A 16,957-nucleotide genomic window follows, 5' to 3' on the forward strand; every position below is an offset into this window, starting at 1 on the left:
GGGCTGGAGCGGAGCCGGGGTCGGCGCGCCAGGGGGCGGGAGGGGGGCCTAGTCCAGCCTCCGCGGGTGGTTTCCGGTTCACCCGCCTTCCTGGGGGGAAACGAACGCAGGAGCGTGGGGCAGAGTTCAAATTTCAGGGGGGCGCCAGAGAGGAAGGTTCGGGCCGTGAGGGACCCGCAGGCCTGGAAGCGGTTGTCCGCAGCCCCTCCTTCTCTGGGTCACGGAGGAGGAGCCGAGGGGGGGAGAGTGGGGGTGGGGATTCTCAGTGAGGTCCTGGGAAGGCTAAATGAGGCAAACCAGGTCTCCAGAAGCCCGCCTCTCCCTGTCCCTGCGGCCCCTCTGCGCTGCCCTTCCCGGAGCCGAGACCCCTCCCTCCCACCAACCCGCCCTGGCTGGATACCAAGGCTGTGACCACCCTGTCCACCCGCCCCCCAGGTCCCCCCTTGTGAGCCTGGCTGGAGGGACGCCCACACAGTTGGCCATCCGCAGCCTCAGCCAGCTGTCCAGGGAGAGGGGCTCTGGCTTGCAGTTGCGCCCCAAGAGGGATGACGCCTCACCAGCCTCCAGAGTGGACCCCGACGTGTGTCCGACCCCACAGCCAGGCCCACTCAGCTCAGCCCCTCGTCCCAGAGCCTGCTAGGTCAGCGGTCCCCAGCCTTTCTGGCACCAGGTACCGGTCTGGCAGAAGGCAGTTTTTCTACAGACCGGAGGGGGAGGGGGGAGGGGGGAGGGGGGTGGGGGCTGGAATGAGACAGGAGGTGAAACTCAGGCAGTACTGCCAGCAGAGCTCAGCTCACTCACCTCCTGCTGTGTGGCCGTCCCAGTCCAGCGCCCGGGGGTTGGGGACGCCGCACTGGGCGGCCACACTGAGCTCTTGCTGCCTTCTCTGGTCACGGCCGCCACGGCACTGCAGCAGCTGCTGAGCAGCTGTGTCAGATCACTGACACCCGTGGGGTTTGCTTCGATGCGACCGCTGGGACGCAAAGATGTTGTAAAGAAACGCTGCTGCCCTGGCTGGCGGAGCTCAGTGGACTGAGCACAGGCTGTGAACCAAAGTGTCGCAAGTTCGATTCCCAGTCAGGGCACATGCCTGGGTTGCAGGCCAGCTCCCCAGTAGGGGGCAAGCGAGAGGCAACCACACATTGATGTTTCTCTCCCTCTCTCTCTCTATCTCCCTCCCTTCCCTCTCTAAAAATAGATAAATAAAATCTTTTTTTTTTAAAGGAAACAATGCTCAATTTGTAGCTGTTTTTTTATTGCTAGGCAGCGATGAAACAGACTCTGGGACAAGGTGAGGGTGTTGGTGCTCTGGGGTCCAGGGCTGTGTAGAAGGTGGGCGTGAGCTAGACACTCGGTGGGAAGACCCCGTCCAAGCAGGGGTCACGCGTCTGGCACACTCGGGGTCCGGAAGCCTGTCGGTCCTCCAACACAGCGTTTGCTCTGTCCGAGAGCTCCTGTGTATGTTGAGTGAGCACACATCTCAGACTTTCTGGTTTCGCTCTTGAGGTCACTGTGGCTTTGTCCTGAGATTAACCTCGAACCTGTGAATAGGTTTGAGTGATTATTAGGGTCCTCGGGTTGGTTTCTCTCTGTGAAAGTGGAAGCCGGCGCTTCCCGTGGACGAGCCGGTTCTGACGACGTTTTACCGCTCTGTCGGGGGAGGGGCGGAGGAAGGCCGCTCGGGCCTGCGAGGGAACTGGTCCCATTGCTCAACGTGTCCTCGGAGCTTTAAAATACGCACACGTAACGTGTAACAGTGTTCTGATTCTCGAACTTGCTGTTTGAAAACCGGCTCAGACCTGCGTGTCGCGGAACCGTGCAGACAACAGCCGCGCGTCTTTCACCCGGATCTGCCCAGCGCGGCCCCGGCCGCTCCGTAGGCAGCTCTTTCTCCGGGTGCACACGTGCACACGTGCACACTTTCACCTCCCGGTCCCGCCCCCCCCCCCTCCTCCGCCCACCGCCCACCGCCCACCGCCCAGCGCGGGGTCCCGCCTGGGACTGGGTGCCGCACACACCGCACTGCTCGCTCGCTCTCGCCCCGCTCTCCCTCTCGCCCTGGCCCGCACCGGAAAACCTTCATCTCGGCGGGTGTCGTCACGGCGGACTCGTTCACGGGAGAGCGCGGGGCTTCGCCGCGTGTGTGTGACCCAAACGGAGGCCAGACCAGGGAGCCCCTGAGTGTTGACACTTGCAGTTCGGCCAAACACGGGTCCTGGGGCTGAGGTCACACGGGGCGGGGGGGACACTCCGAGTGTCAGCGCTGGTGGGCTGCGGGCCAGCGTCTCCGGTGACCCGGGACCTTTCCGCAGCCCCTGCCCCCTCCCGTGACGCCACGTTTCTGGGGATCCGCCCCTTTCGCGCCTGCCGCGCTGCCACCAGGGCACCACACGGGGGCGCCCGCTCCTCGGCCGGCAGTTCGGGGGTGAGGGTGCTGGACGGTTCTGTACCGACCGGCTCATACAGGGCTTTGGAAATACTGTGTTTCTCCTCGTTGTAAAAAAAGCACGCCACCTGCTTCGAAATGCTCCGTCCCTCCCCTCCCACCGCCAGTGCCCACCCCCGCCCCCGGGGCAGCTGTCCGGTGCGTCGGCTGCAGAAACTCGACAGAGACGCCCCTGCTGCGGCCACGTCGGGAGCAGCCCCGCCTGTACCGGACGGTTTGCTGGCCCCGGTGCATCGCCTTCAGTGTCCAGCTCCCTTGCTCCTCCCGGGAGGGGACGGGTCAGCTGCCGGAAAACCGTCACTGACCCCTGGGGACCCTGGGACAAGAGGAGCCACGCCCAGGGGCCAGGACCCCTGCCAGCGAGCGGGGGGCCGGTTGGGCGATGAGGTTTCTCTGGCACGAGGTCCTCACTGGGAGCGAAACTCAACCTGACAGGTTTTCTCCCACGTATCCCCCCCATGAGGGCTGTGCGTGGGAGAAGCCGTGTGAGCGGGGGGGCTGGGCACGGCGTCATGCTGTGGGGTCCCTGCGAGCGGGACTGGCCCCCAGGCCTCCCGGCGTGGTCCTGGGCTTGCTGTACCTGCAGTCCCGCCAGCACCGCCCGTCCCGGTGTGCAAGGTGTGCACGGAGGTGCCCTGCCGGTGCCACCAAAGTCAGAGCCTTGCACGCAGCTGTGTTCCTTCTGGAGGCGCCTGTCCTGAAGCCCCGGCCGGCTCCCTCCCGGGGAGGGGCTGTGGCGAAGGGGCCACGTGCAGAGACGGGGCAGGACAGGGCTGAGAACAAGGCTGGTCCCAAGGGAGCCAGGGCGCCAAACCCGGGCAGGGGGAGCCCCCAGGGGGGGGCCCTGTGTTCAGGGAGGGCCTCACCCTCCCTTCTCCCCACCAGCTCCTGTGTGGGCATCTCCCAGCCCAGGGGGTGGGGGCACTGGCGGGGGACGGGGGAACTGTCAGTAAGGCGGGGCCCTCGGGCGCAGAGCGGGCCAGGGCCAGGGCCGGGAGCAGGGCGGGAGGACAGAGAAGAGGCACGCGGTCACTTTCCCAGGTGGACACGCTGCGTCACCGGAAGGGAGAGGGACACGTTCCCGACAGAAGCAGAAAGGGGAGGCCCGGGCGGTGGCCTCGGATTTCATGTAGCCCGACGCCCGGAGGGGAGGGTGAGGCCTCGGGGCACAGCTGGTGCCCACGGCTCCTTCCCGGTCCTGGTGACACCGCCCGAGGCCGCCCCGGCCCACCTTTCTCGGGAAGGGGAGTGGGTGGCAGGGAGCGGCTGGCCCGGCCCTCTGCCCGCCCGCCCGGAGGAGTCCGTGCACCAGCAGTGCCGGCTCGGCCTGCGGGCGCCGTCCTCTCGGGGACCCCCCCCCCCCCGCCCCGCGCACTGAGGGCGTCTCTGTCTGAGTCCCACAGGCGAGTCGCTGGAGGAGGTCGACCTGACCCTGGTCTACCAGGCGGCAGCGAGCGGCGACGTCGGGGCCCTGACGGCCGCCATCCGGGAGGACCCGTCCGTCCTCGAGTGCTGCGACGGCGAAGGTGAGCCTGCGCCCCGCCCCCCCCCCCCCCCACCCCGGACGGCCGGCCCAGCGAGCAGCGGGGGGGGCCCCCGGCATCTCCTTAAACTCGAGGGTCTCGGGCACAGAGGGGCAGATTCCGTTGTGTCTCCTCTTGCAGCGAAGCCCGTTGGTTTGACCTTGCCCCCGACTTCTCCGTCCCAACGTGGAAAGTGGTGGGCGGAGGCGAGGGGCGGGCAGCAGGGGCACTTGTGCCCTGACGGACGTGGGCAGAGCCCCGGTTCCCCGCAGACAGCAGGGGCGTCGGCCCCCGGGAGGATGGAGTCGGGGGGCTTTCATCTCCGCCCTCCGGGCTGAACGCGGCTCCAAGTCCCTGGCGCCACGCACAGTGAGCACAGGGACCCTCCGCAGGGCGCAGAGGAAATGACAGCCCGGCTGGGGCCCTGGCTTCGAGGGGAGACCTGGTGGTGGGTTTCTGGGGTGTGGCCCCCGGTAACCCAGACTTGGGGCCGACGAAGCCGGAGCCCAGGGAAGCCACAGGCACAGACCAGCACCCCTGATGGGAGTCTGCTTCCCGCAGCCGGAGAACCAGGAAGGAGCCGCCTGGCGAGACGGGAAATCTCAGACAATAGTGACCCCATGCCAGCCGGACACCCCCCCCCCACACACACACCTATGGCCCCACCCACCCGCTCCACCTCCACCAGCTGGGAACGAGGTCCCGTCCCCTGCCCACCTGTGGGCCGGGGGCCAGAGGAGGGGGTCCTGAGGAGTGGGACTTGCACCGTCAGCTTCCATTCATGAAGCATCTTCCCCCTCAGATGGCTAAGGGGGGAACCTGGACCCCCCATCCCTCCGGGCAGTAACAAGGGGGCTCCCCCCTCTTCCCCTTGGGAGTGGTGTCAGCGGAAGCCAAAGAAGATGGAGGGCGTACGTGAGATGAAGCAACTCGTAACACAGAACCCAAATGTCCAAGTTTCAGTAGAACTCACTTGTCGCACCCAGGGAGACCTCGGACTGATGCAAAGGGGGACAGTTGACAGGTGTCGATCAGCTGAGACGGCAGCTGCTGGGATCATCTGACAGATGGTTCACCAAGTAGCCACGAAAAAATGCTTCGGTTACAAACACGCTCAAAACAAGTGGAAAAGCTGGGAAGCCTCGGCAAAGACCCACAGACACAGGGACACCAGGTGGGAGTTTGGGGACTCAACAACACAGTAATCCCGGCGTAAAACTCCTCAGCAGAAACGGGCCGAGCTGACGGCTGACAGAACGTTTCAAAAGGGGAAAGAAAGAACAGAGCCTCAGGGTCCTCTGGGGCTGAAACAGACACCATCGTCACCGGCGTCCCCCTCCCGGCCTTCTGCGGAGGCCTTAACCATTTCTGACCAGCTGGCCTTCCCGAAGGAGGTCTGGACCCCTTATCGTGACAGCAGAGAGTTTTGTAGTGCAGAGTGTTGCTGCCCGATGTGTCTCTGGTGGTGGTTGTTGATTCGTTTGTCTGTGTTCAAAGCAGACTTACTGGTGCACCTGCCACGGCGCTGGCAGTGCAAACAAGGAGAGTGGGAGGTTCAACACCCCTTGGGTGGTAAGTGCAAGAGCCAGACTGCGTGAGCTCAGGCCTGACTTGCGCTGCCGGCGGTGAGCAGGGAAGGGGATACAATGTATCGGAACTGGTGGGAGACAGCTAAAGGGATGCCGATGCCGAGAGGGAAATCCGTAGTGCTGTCCTTAGAAGAGAGGGAAAGTATCCGTTAGCAGTCTCAGTTCTTGACCCAAACAGTCCCAGAGCAAACAAAAGGAAATAAATCATAAAGACTGGGAGCCAATGACCTTGAAAACAGAATAGCAATAGAAGAATCAATTAAATGAGGAACTGATCTTTGAGAAGACCAATAAACTGACGGACGTCTAACAATGGCGCCGACAAAAGGAAGATGAAAGGAGACACGAATCTCCACTCTCAGGAGTGAGACCGAAGGGGTCGCGTGGACTCGGAGACGCCTGGAGAGCAAACAGAAACGCAACCAACAGCTCTGCACACAGAAGCGTTGCTCTTTAGATGAAATGGATTAATCTGGTGAGAAGGTTAACCACCACAATTCAACGGGGAATAGGTGAGTTGAACAGACCTATGGGCATTAAGGAAATCAAATTCCTAATATTACAATTCTTAGACGAAGAAATCTTTAGGCCTAAATGGCTTCACTAAATACTTCCACAAGTTTTTAGGTAATAATATCAATTCTATATCATTTCTTGCAGAAAAGATAAGAGAGGGAAACTTTTCTCAGTTATGCTTACGATGCCTGACAAAGATGACATAAAAAATAAACCTACAGCCCAATACTCCTCCTAAACATACAGATATCCTTGGCAAAATGTTCGCAAATAGGGTTTGGTAAAACATAGAAATAAAGAATTATACACCATAACCAAGTGGGGTTTGCCCTGGGGATCTGTCTTGTTTGACATTTGAAAAATCAATCAATGTGATGCATCCTATTAACCAGCTTAAAAAAGATCACATAGTCATACCAGTGAATGCAGAAAAAGCACGTGACAAAACTTACACACATTTATCAAAAAGTCTCAAAAATAAAAGAGGAGGGGAACTCCCTCAGTTCGCTGTCTACTGAAACCGCGGAGCCGACTCTTCACGGTGCGGACGAAGCGCTTCGCTCCTCGGTCGGGAACAAAGCGGCGGCGGCCCCGCCCACTCACCGCGAGCAAAGGCAGGGAACACATCGGAAGCCTACGTGGATTTTCCCCAGAAGGATAAAATAAATGTTCCTTTTTGCGTGGCTGGGCCGTGGACACAGAGAACCCGAGAGAACCTACCAAAACCCCCTTCAGCTGAGTGGGGTCTGCAGTCACGGGATGAAAGGTGAGCACACACACACACACACACTCACACACACTCACACAACTGCACGTACACGTGCCGGAAATGCACGCGCGGGCACCGCAGCCAGAACCACCGCACCGGTCAACGGGCCACGCGGTGCAGACACTCGGGCGCCACTGCCCCGCGCAGGCTGCGTGCAGGCCGGCGCCCTGGGAGCTGCGAACGGCCGGTGGAAGGGCCGGAGGCGGGCCAAGGACACCGGGAGGCAGACCCGGTGCACGGGCAGAAGACTCAGCCCGGCGCGCGCGAAACGCTGCGCGGGGCCGTGCGCAGGCTCAAGGCAATTTGCACCCAGCCCGGCCGGGTCTCCGCGGCGCTAGACGAGCGTGTCCGAAAAGCGCGCGGAAGGGCGGAGGCGGCCGCAGACCAGGTAAGACCAACTCGGAAACATTAGAGCGGGGTGGGCGGAGTCGGCCCCCCCACCCCCGCCCCGCGCGGGTCCAAGGCGTCACGTGGCCGCTCGCGCCAATGGCGTTGCCGAGGGAGGCCGCGGCGACCTCCGAGACCTCGCGGTGTGAGTGTCACCCGACCAGTCCCCGCGAAGCCCCGACGCCGGCCGGGCCAGAGAAGGTGCCGCTCGCGGCCGGGTTTGCGCGCAGGGTGGGCTTCCGTCCGCCCCCGGAGAGCGCGGCAAAGAACCAGGCAGGCTCCGCCCGCTCCACGCGCCCGGGCCCCAGGTCTGAGCGCGGGCCTCTCGTCCCAGGGTGCACCCCGCTGATGCACGCCGTGTGCGGGCGCCAGGCGGACACCGTGCGGCTGCTGCTGAAGATGGGCGCCGACCTCAACGCCCAGGACGCCCGCGGCCGCACCAGCCTGTGCCTGGCCGCCTACCTGGTAGGGACCGTGTCCGCCGGGGCCCGGGGCGTGGGTGGGTGGGCCGGGGCGCCGGGAGGGGGCTCCCAGCGGCCCCGGGGAATCGGAGCTGGAAGCTCTGCGTCCATCCTCCCCCACGGCTGCGTCACCTCTCAGAGCTGGTGGCACGGACCCCAGTCCCCGGGGCCCTTCCCGGCAGCCCTCTAGAGCTGAGAGGGAGGCGAGTGCGCTGTGAGAGGCACAGCCCTTCTCACCCGAGTTCCCCGTGGGCGTGCGTCTCCGGGCTCCCTGGTGCCCCTTCTGGGCACAGTCCGGGCCTCGCGGCGTGGGGCTGCGGCGGGGTGACGGGGCTGCCGCTCTCGCCCCCCCACCCCCCAGGGGTGGCTGGACGGCTGCGTGAGCCTGCTCAGGAACGGGGCCAAGCACAGCATCCCGGACAAGAACGGCCGCCTGCCGCTGCACGCGGCCACGGCGGAGCCCGACGCCAGGTGAGCGGCGGGTTCCGGGCGCGGGGGAGGGGGCCCCACGGGGTCAGGAGGTGGTCCGCTCCAACCCCGGGGCCAGCTAAAACGGACCCACCCCTCTGTGGGAAGTTGGCACAGACAGGACCGCGTCTCACTAGAGCAGAAGACCCTGGAAGGATCCTCAACTCGAACCCAGCAAGCCCTTTCTCCCAGTCAGATCCAAGACGCGGTGCAGTCTGTCCACATCCGAATTCGCACACTCATCCCCCGAACCAGCCACCCGCCCCTTCCGTAGCTACTGATTGAGTGCTTGCCACGGGCCACCCCCTCCTAGGCCCACGCGAGCTCCACGGGAAGCACAGCGGGGGCCCTGACCTTGCGGGGGCTCCTGCCCCAGGGACGGAGGTGAGTGGCCACTCACAAGGCAGTCCGTGGGACCACTGAGGACAGTGACGAGGGCCGGGGGAGAGCCCAGCAAGGGAGAGTGCAGGCAGGCAGGCGGAAAGGAGGGTGCCGGCCGGGACTCGGAGGCGGGCCAGTGTGTCTGGGTAGGGAAGAGGAGGAAGGACCTGCAGGGAGCCTGGGCAGGACGCCGGTGGGTGGGTGGGAGCGAGGACCAGGCGTGTCGAAAGGCGTGGGAGCAGATGCACTCAGATCCGTGGGGCGGCCTCGAAGGTCACGTTTCCATATGACAATGGAGAGAGGCTTGCACAGGCCAAGCTCGGTGCCCCCAGTCCTGGGTCTCCGTGGTCTGCCGTCTCCCGAAGGCCCCTGGGAGCCGCTGGCTGCAGCTCATCCTGCTGGGAGTCCCAGCATCCGGGTCCTTCCCCAGCATGGCTGCCCGGGGGGTGGGGGGGGGCGCCGTGGCTGGCGGGATCTGAGCGTTCAGGGGAGCAGCGCCCAGCACCTTGGCCCCCCGGTGCCCTGTGTCCGGAATGGACGCTCGGGCCCCGTGGGGTGGAGGAGGCTGCGGCCCTTGGGGGGGACGGTCACAGGACCCCTCCATCTCGGCCTGCCTGGCGCTGACACCAGCCCTGCCGCTTGTCACCGCTGGGGTCCGTCCAGGGACAGCAGAAAGGCGCCCGGCCTCCCAGAACGGGGAAGGTCAGGGGCGCAGCACCAAGTCGGAACTGATGGCCGCAGGGGGCATGAAGGAGGACGCCCCTCGGACGCAGCGGGCGGGGGGTGCTGGGCGGGGGGGGGGGGACAACTCACCCACACGACTCCCAGAAGCGTGTGCTCGCACAGTCGTGCGGTTTTCCTGGGCGTGACCTTCAGGACACCTTCAGGTTTAAAATGTGTCCTTTAACACGGTTCTGCCTTGACTTACTCCACTTGACTGCCTTCCTGCGCCTCACCCCGGCGGTCACTTCCGAGTCGGCCTGCCCGTCCTGGAAGGTGCCGGCCTGCCCCGGTGACAGCGAGTATCGGCGCTGGAGCAACGGGAGCCCGATGCTGCCGCGGGTTAACCAAGCACAGTTCAGTGTAGTGGTGGCGTCCCGGGGGGGGGGAGGGGTGGGTCCTTCTCCTGGTGGTTCCTTCTCCTGATGGTTCCTTCTCCTGGCTCTGTCCCCGGACCCCAGACCCATCGTGGGCAACCAGCAAATAGGGAGAGGAGGGCGGAGAGGCCCCGCCCACTTCTCACGCTCTCCGCCCCAGATGACGCCCTTCACCTCCACTCACGGTCCCGCACAAGGACCAGCCGGTCCTCCGGCCACAGCCGGGGCGCAGGTGTGGGGGACCCGAGTCCCTGACCGGGAACCCACCTCCCAGCAGCGAGCCCAAGCCAAGGTACGAGGGCATGACGACACCCGCGGGCGCAGAACCCGTGAACCGGCCCACCTCTCTGGACTGCGTCGTCCAGGGCGAGCCCACGCGGCTGCCTCTCCTCCAACAGGGGGTGACGCAGGACTTGCCCCGGGGAGTGGGCGGGAGGGCAGGACAGAAGGAGTGGGGGGCACCGGGCAGGGTCGCTGGTCAGCTGCCAGCGGGGGCTCGGCGGGCGGTGGGGACGGAGGGAGGCGGGGGCTGGGGGAGAGAAGTGCCGCGCACCAGCGCTGAGAAATGCACCCTGCGCGGGCGCCCCTGCTCCCACCCACCTGGCCTTCCCCTCCCTCGCACACGCGGCACACAGAGCTGTGCACACACGTGAACACACATGCGCACACACTGCGAGGCCGTCGGGGTCCCCAGCGTCTGGGGCTGCACTCGAGACCCTCCGGCTCCCCGAAGCGCCCCCCGCCTCCCCGATTGCGAGCACGGACGGCGCCGTGGCCTTGTGCTCAGCAGCCACCCTTGACTAACACCCAGCAGCTCCCGCGTTTCCGAGCAGCGGGCCCCTCCCACCCGCTGTTCGCCGCAGGGCGGCGCTCCGAGGGAAGCCCCCAGCCCAGGCTGTGCAGAGACAAGCTGGGGGGGGGGGGCTCTTCTGCCAGCCCTTTGCCTCCGGGGGACGGGGTCCTCGCAGGGAGGGCTCGCCGGCAGACCAGTCGGCTCCCCCATGCAGGCTGCGCCCCGAGGCCCCGGGCGGTCCCGCTGCTGCTGAGACAGGTGACTCGCAGTCACCAGCTCGAGGGCAGGCGGGTGGACAGGCGCCGCCTCTGCCTCACGACACCCCCCCCCCCCGTCCTGTGTGGAGCCCCCAGGCTCTCCGAGGGTCCCGGGGCCGCTTGCCTCCTGGACTGGAGCCCGCGGCGGGGCCCCTGGGGAGACGGGGGCCGCTAAGACAAGGCTCCGAGGGGCGGGGCTGTGTTCGCACAGGGCGCGCCTGCCGGTCGGGGGAGGGCCAGCGGCGGGGCCTCTGCAGCAGCCAGGGCGCTCTGCCGGCCTCCTGCACAGTCGCCACGGTCACTGGGGGACTCTTTCTTCCCTGCCTGAGAGACCACCAGCCCCCCCGGCCCGTGTCCCCCTGAGGCTGGGAGCAGGGAGGGGACTGTCGTTTCTGGGTGCTGCTCTCCCATCACCAGGTGACGCCCTGTGACCTGGGGCGGGGCCGGGGGTGTGTCTCCCTGCCGCATACTCCCGGCCAGGCAGCTTCGGGGACCCCTCCCCCGCCCCCCCCCCCACACTGGGCTGGTGGGACCCCGGGCGGTGGGACCCAGGGGCGGGGAGCCCACGGCCAGCAGAACAGAGAAGCAGCCCCAGGACGGCCTGGGCGGGCCGCCCCCCGGCCCCCTGGCCGCCTGACAGCACTCAGAGGACAGTCAGAGGACCCCGCAATGTAACGGGTGGACGCGTTTCCAGAAAGCGATCACTCAGTGGAGCGCAGGGCGCACACGCCACCCCAGTGCTTTGCGAGGACGGACACTCCCAGTCACAGCAGACCGTTAGGTCTGTGTGACCAGGGCAGGAAAGTGTCGGCGCTGGGAGTCGAAGGGCTTGGGCGAGGTCACGGGCTCCCTGGGCGTGGAGCAGGGACCCCGGCGAAGGCAGCGTGGCCCCCGCACCTGCCGTCCCGGCACCGACCGGGGGCGAGACGGGCCTCTCGCTGCTGCCCGGAGCTCCGAGGGCGCTCCTGGCCACCTGCTCGCAGAGCCTGAGGGGGCAACACCGAGGGGCGGGCCGGTGGTGTGGCGGCCAGCACAGACGCGGGCCCAGTGTCCTCAGGTGTCCTCTGGGCTGTGGACAGCCTGGGAGCGGCAGCTGGGCGCCAGGCCCCCGGGGGCGCGTCCAGGTGACAAGTGGTGGGGCAGCGAGGGCCGGCCAGCGAGCAGGGCAGCGCCGTGGGGAGGTGGGGTGTGCTCATAGAAGACGGGAAAGAGATGGTGGGGCGGGGGGGGGGGGTGGATGAGGCCGGAAAGGAGAAGAGGGGGAGGGAGAGAGAAGAGAAGGGCAGGCAGCAGCCCCCCGCCCCCCAAAGCAGCTTCGAGGGAAACACGCCCGGCAGCGGAGTGTAATTACAAATGCGGAACGGCGTCACCCAGAACGCAGTCACGTTCTCGGCCTCTTCCTCCCGGAACCCAGGAGCCTGAGCAGCCGGGCTAACCGGCGGCACCGCGTCGTGCCAGCCGCTCACTCCCCGCCGGCCAGGACTCCGGCTGCCAGGCTCCCCAGCCCCCAAGGGAGCGGACAGAGGGTGGGGGAGGGGGCGTCTTCACGTGGAGGTTCCCCCTCCCCTCCCCACCCCCGCCCACCGCGCGGGCCGCCCCGTGGAGCTCCCTCTGGTTCTCCCTCCGGTTCTCCCTCCAGGCTCCTGGCAGTCCTGGTGCAGCAGTCCAGCCTCGGCGAGGTCAACCACCAGGACAACGAGGTGAGCCTGCCCACGGGGGGCGGGGCGGGGGGACGGCGGCCACTGTGCACGGGGGGTGGGGGGGTGAAGGCCTTCCAGAACCACTCACTGGGCTGCCGGGACCTTTGAGCAGAACTGTCCGCCCACGGGGGCCGCTATGGGCAGCTTCTCCCAGGGGGCTGTGGCGTTAGGTGTTTCGGCACCCCCCTGAGGTGCTGTGACCGCCCCCGGGCACCGAGAGACCCGCACGGCCCTGTCCCGTTCTCTCAAGTCCCCAGGGTGCAGGTGGCCTGCTGACGCGGAGGGACCGGTGTCAGAGGGACCGGTGTCAGCGAGCCAGCGGCCCCGGGCCTCCTGTGCCAGAGCCCTGGTTCCGAGCGCCAGCAGCCGCCGCGGCTGCTCCGGTCCTGCTGCAGGGACAGCCGGGCGCCAGCCTCCGAGAAGCCCCGTCCTGGGCAAGTGCAGGCCCGACGCCGGGGGCCGGGGGGCTGCTTAGCTCTTTCCAGAAGCGGGACTGACCGGCCAGGGCCAGCCGGATTCCTTTAACGGGCCCCAGAAAACCAGCTCAAACGCCTGGTTTTTAATGAAGCGTGTTATAAGCATGTGCTTAAGCATGTGCTTGGTGTGGCTGCCCTTTGCTACGAACACGCAATATAACGTCAAGCAAGTCTCACAGCAAGGAAAGTGCGTCGGCCCCTAATGCCAAGGGGCACCGTCGCCGAGGGAGCGGCTGGCTGTGTACAGCGGGCAGGGCTGGGGTGCGGCCCCCACCGGGGCTGGGCCTCACCTTCCTCCCACCCTCTGTGGCCGGCCTCCTCCCCGCCGGCCTGGGCCGGCGGCCACGGCGGGAAGCCCCTGTGTCGCACGCACGCAGCCTGGGTCTGGCGGGGGGGGCCCTCCCGACCGGGCGGCCACACTCTGTGTCCATGCCCGAGTCCTCAGCGGTTTGAGGCCGACACCAGGAGAGAGGGGAGGGCATCGTGTGCGGCTTCTGCTTTAGACACGAGAGCCGGAGACGGGGGGCGCACATGCCAGCCACGGGCCAGGGCATGTCGTTGGCTGACTGTGAACTTCCAGGTGAGCCGCCGGCCCTCCCTCCGCCTCCAGCTCCACCCGCGGCTCCCGGGAGACCAGCTCCCGGGAGGGACTGACGGGAGGACTCCGGGCCCGGCCCAGTAACGGCCACGAGGACCGGTCGGCGGTGGAGGCCTGACTGCGGGACGAGGTGTGTCGGGCGAGAGTGAAGAGAAGGAACAGAGAGCACGGGAGAAGGCGTCTGTTTCTGATGCTCATGTCGCTGCCCGAGCACAGCACAGCAGGTGCTACTCTCCGTCGGGGAGCGGGCGTCAGGCCAGGGCCGCCCTCCCCCGGCTCGGGGGCCGCACGCACTTCCTGCTGCTGTTGCTGCTGCTGGTTTTCACTCACACGAGTGATTGGTGAATGCGTTTGCTTTTCCAAACTTTAGAGACCACAGGTCATGCTGGGGCGTCCTGGGGGACGGCTGGGCCGCCACCCCACGGGGGCCCCAGGCAGCCACCGCCGAGGGGTCTCTGTCCCGGCCTCCCCTGCGTGTCCGAAGGCCCCAGGGGACGTGCCACAGAAAGTGTTTCGGTCCCTCTGCTCTTCTAAAACTTCGCTTTCTCTCCAGAGCCGTCCCAGAGCCCCCACCCCAGGTGACCTGTCATCGGGCCCATCCCCGCTGATGCCCCCTCGTGCGTCATGGGTCACCCCCTTGTCCCCGGTTCAGCCCCCCAGGGTCAGCCGCCATCCGAGCGGGGTGTGTGGGGACCTCCAGAAACAAGCACTTCGCGAGCTCCGGCCGGGCACTGCTCTGAGTAGCATGGCCAGGCCTCCTGCTGTCCACCTTGGGACGGGGCTTGCCCTCCACCTGGCATACCTGTGCTGACGGCTTCCCGCCGGCCTGGGGCTGAGCAGCTGTCCCGTTGTCACCTGTGCGACGGTCTCGGCGTGGCGGTGCGCCTGCTGGGCCGGCCTTCTCTGGCTCGGCGACGCCCTGTGCGCGTGACCCCCGTCCCCGTGGACCGCTGCAGCGTCCGCGCCCTCCATCGGGGTCACTGTGCGTCCCTTCCTGCGCCTCGCTGGTGAGTCGACCTCATCGGGGGCACGCCGTTCAGGGGGAGCACGGCGTGCGCTGGGTCGGCGTCCTTGTGGGTCCAGGGCCCCACAGTGGGGGCCCTCTGGGCTGTGACAGCACCTCCGTGTATATTCCACCGCTCCCCCGGAGGGACGTTTAGGTTGTCCCGCCTTTCACCCTCGAGACGCCTCCCCAGGCGAGTCCTCGTCTGAGCCTCGTGAGTGTGTTACACACGAGTTTCTCTGGACGGCTCGGAACAGGGCCCACGGCCACCGTCCCCCCACCCGCCTGTCTCCCTCGCTCCCCTCCCACATGGCCACTCCGCCCCTCTGCCGGAGCTCCCTGAGGCCGCTTCCGTGTGCACCCCAGGGAACCCGTGGGAGGGGCCCTGCCCTCGCAGGCCGACGGCCGTTTCTGCACTTTCTCCTGCGACTCGCCTGTGGGGACCCCCCCCCCCCCGCCGTCTCCTCCTCGGCCGGGCGGCTCGTCGCCCCCTCACGTGTTCGCGGGAGCTCACGTCTTGGAAGCGAATCCTTTGCTGTCGGGTCACAGACGGTTTTCCGTCTGTCGCTCACTCCACTTTTCTCGCGCTCACATTTTAAAGTGTGACGCCGTCGAACCGTCGCTCGTGCCGGCCCACGCCTGCGTGTGCGTGTGCGTGTGCGTTTGCCTCCGAAAGGCCGGCCCTGCCCCCAGGGACCCGTCAGCACGAGGCTGCGCGTCGTCACGAGGTCTCTCTGTTAACCATGTGCTTCCTTCCCTGCACTCTCTGCTCTGGGCTAATGGTCCGGTTTCGGGGTTTGTTTGTTGTTTTCTGCCTCGTTAACCTCACCGCTTAAGTACAAAGTGACTCGTTCGGAAGCAGCCGCGCCGCAGAGCTGCACCCCGTGGGAGGGGCCGACGGCCGGGGCTGCTGCCTCGCCTCCTCCTCTGGGGCCTCAGGGGGACCCCGCACCGGGGACAGGCTGCTCCCTGGCAGCCCCGGGGGCCCGCCGCCGCCGACTGCCTGGACGCTACCCTCTCCCGCTCTCGCCGCGGCTCCGGCGGGAAGACGCCCCCATGACAGAGGGGCCGTGCGCGGCTGGCACGCGGGCTGGAGCCTGACGCCCACCCAGAGAAGCGCTGGCACGTGTGTGCTCGGGACGCCTGGTGGATTCCACGCCAGAGGCGTGTCCTGGCCCGAGTGGACTGTTTGTGAGCAGCCGGACATCCACGCCCGCGTTCCCCCGGCCGAGACAGCGAGCCCACGTCGTAACAACCAGATGCGAGCCTCTGGCTGCAGCTCTGAGCCCCAGCACCCCCAGACACGGCCTCAGGCGCAGAGCGGGCCCTGGTAGGGCAAACTCGGAGCAGGGGGTCCCCGGCCCTAGACACCAGCTTGTGGTACAGCCCCCGGGAGGCGGAGCAACCGACCCGTTTTTCACCACGCAGAGCGTCTGTGCTGAACGTGCGCACCTCGCAAACACGGAACGGAGTCTCTGCTCGCAGGCGTGCGTCCCCCCGCCCGGCCCCCACGCCCCACAGCCCACGGCGGGGGGGGCGGTGAGGGGGGCTCGTGTTGCCCGCCCGTGGACCCTGGAGTCCAGAGGAGGCGTCGTCACGCTCACACACACTCCACACACGCCAAGGTGCCCGCCGGGGGCCGTGCAGGCCGCGCCCGCCCCGAGGGGCCGCAGTTCTGTGCGGAAGCGGCGAAGGGTCCACGTCCTCGACAAGGGGGTGTCCCCACGGCCTGCGCTCCAACGGCCGTCTGCTCGCGAGTCCTCGAGAGACGTCGCCCCGGCGCTTCGAGGCCGACGTTGATTTGTGCTGTTTTTCTCGCCTTTGTGTCTCATCTGCACCGAGAGAAACTCCGTTCCCAAGATGTCTGCTTTCTGTCAGGCACATTGCTTTTGTCGCTACTGCAGGGCGGAGGCGAGCGTCTTCGAAGGGTGTCGTGACTCGCGGGCACCCCTGGCGCCCGGCGGCCGGCCTCGGGCGGTCTCGCCTCCGCGGGGTCCCTGGCCGTGGGGACTGGGTGTGGCAGGGAACACACAGGCAGCTGCTCGCGCTGCGGCGTGAACACACACGGTGTCTCCGTGTGCTGCGTGCCGTGTGCATCGTGATCCCTACCACGGTCTCGGGAGGTCACAGTCCTTCGAGGCTCCCTCGGCTCGGGGCTGTCGGCAGGGTCACCGACAGTTGTTTCCGACGACGACCCGGGGGCCTGGGTGGGGGTGGGGGGAGAACACGTACCCCAGACGCCTCGCCTGAGCGAACGCTCGCCAGCTGCCCTTCCTGGGGGGGGGGGGGCAGAGGTGCTGGCGAGTGGAACAAGTGGTGGCGGGTGGTGGGTGGCAGCTGGCGGCCACCCTTGGGCTGCGGAGAGCCCCCGTTCCAGAAGCGAGGAGACATCGCTCCAGCCGAAACCACGGAGACCCGCCTCTCCCAGCGTCTGAGCTCATTTCCCAAGTGACAGCCAGCCGGGGGGTCTGCATTGGAGAGACCCGGACTCGA

The 16,957-nt window shown here is 66.7% G+C and overlaps 1 protein-coding gene across 1 annotated transcript in view; it reads left to right on the forward strand.

Annotated features, from left to right (window-relative positions):
* Positions 1-2,828: 2,828 nt before the first annotated feature.
* The window catches only part of ANKRD55 (ankyrin repeat domain 55), a 30,438-nt gene continuing 16,309 nt past the window's right edge, over positions 2,829-16,957 (forward strand). The window contains 5 exon segments of the mRNA XM_028524759.1: positions 2,829-3,064; positions 3,842-3,972; positions 7,565-7,695; positions 8,053-8,162; positions 12,327-12,387. Coding sequence (XP_028380560.1) covers positions 2,829-3,064; positions 3,842-3,972; positions 7,565-7,695; positions 8,053-8,162; positions 12,327-12,387 — 669 coding nt within the window.

Source organism: Phyllostomus discolor, chromosome 3, assembly GCF_004126475.2.
Source record: "Phyllostomus discolor isolate MPI-MPIP mPhyDis1 chromosome 3, mPhyDis1.pri.v3, whole genome shotgun sequence".
NCBI classification, from domain to species: Eukaryota; Metazoa; Chordata; class Mammalia; order Chiroptera; family Phyllostomidae; genus Phyllostomus; species Phyllostomus discolor.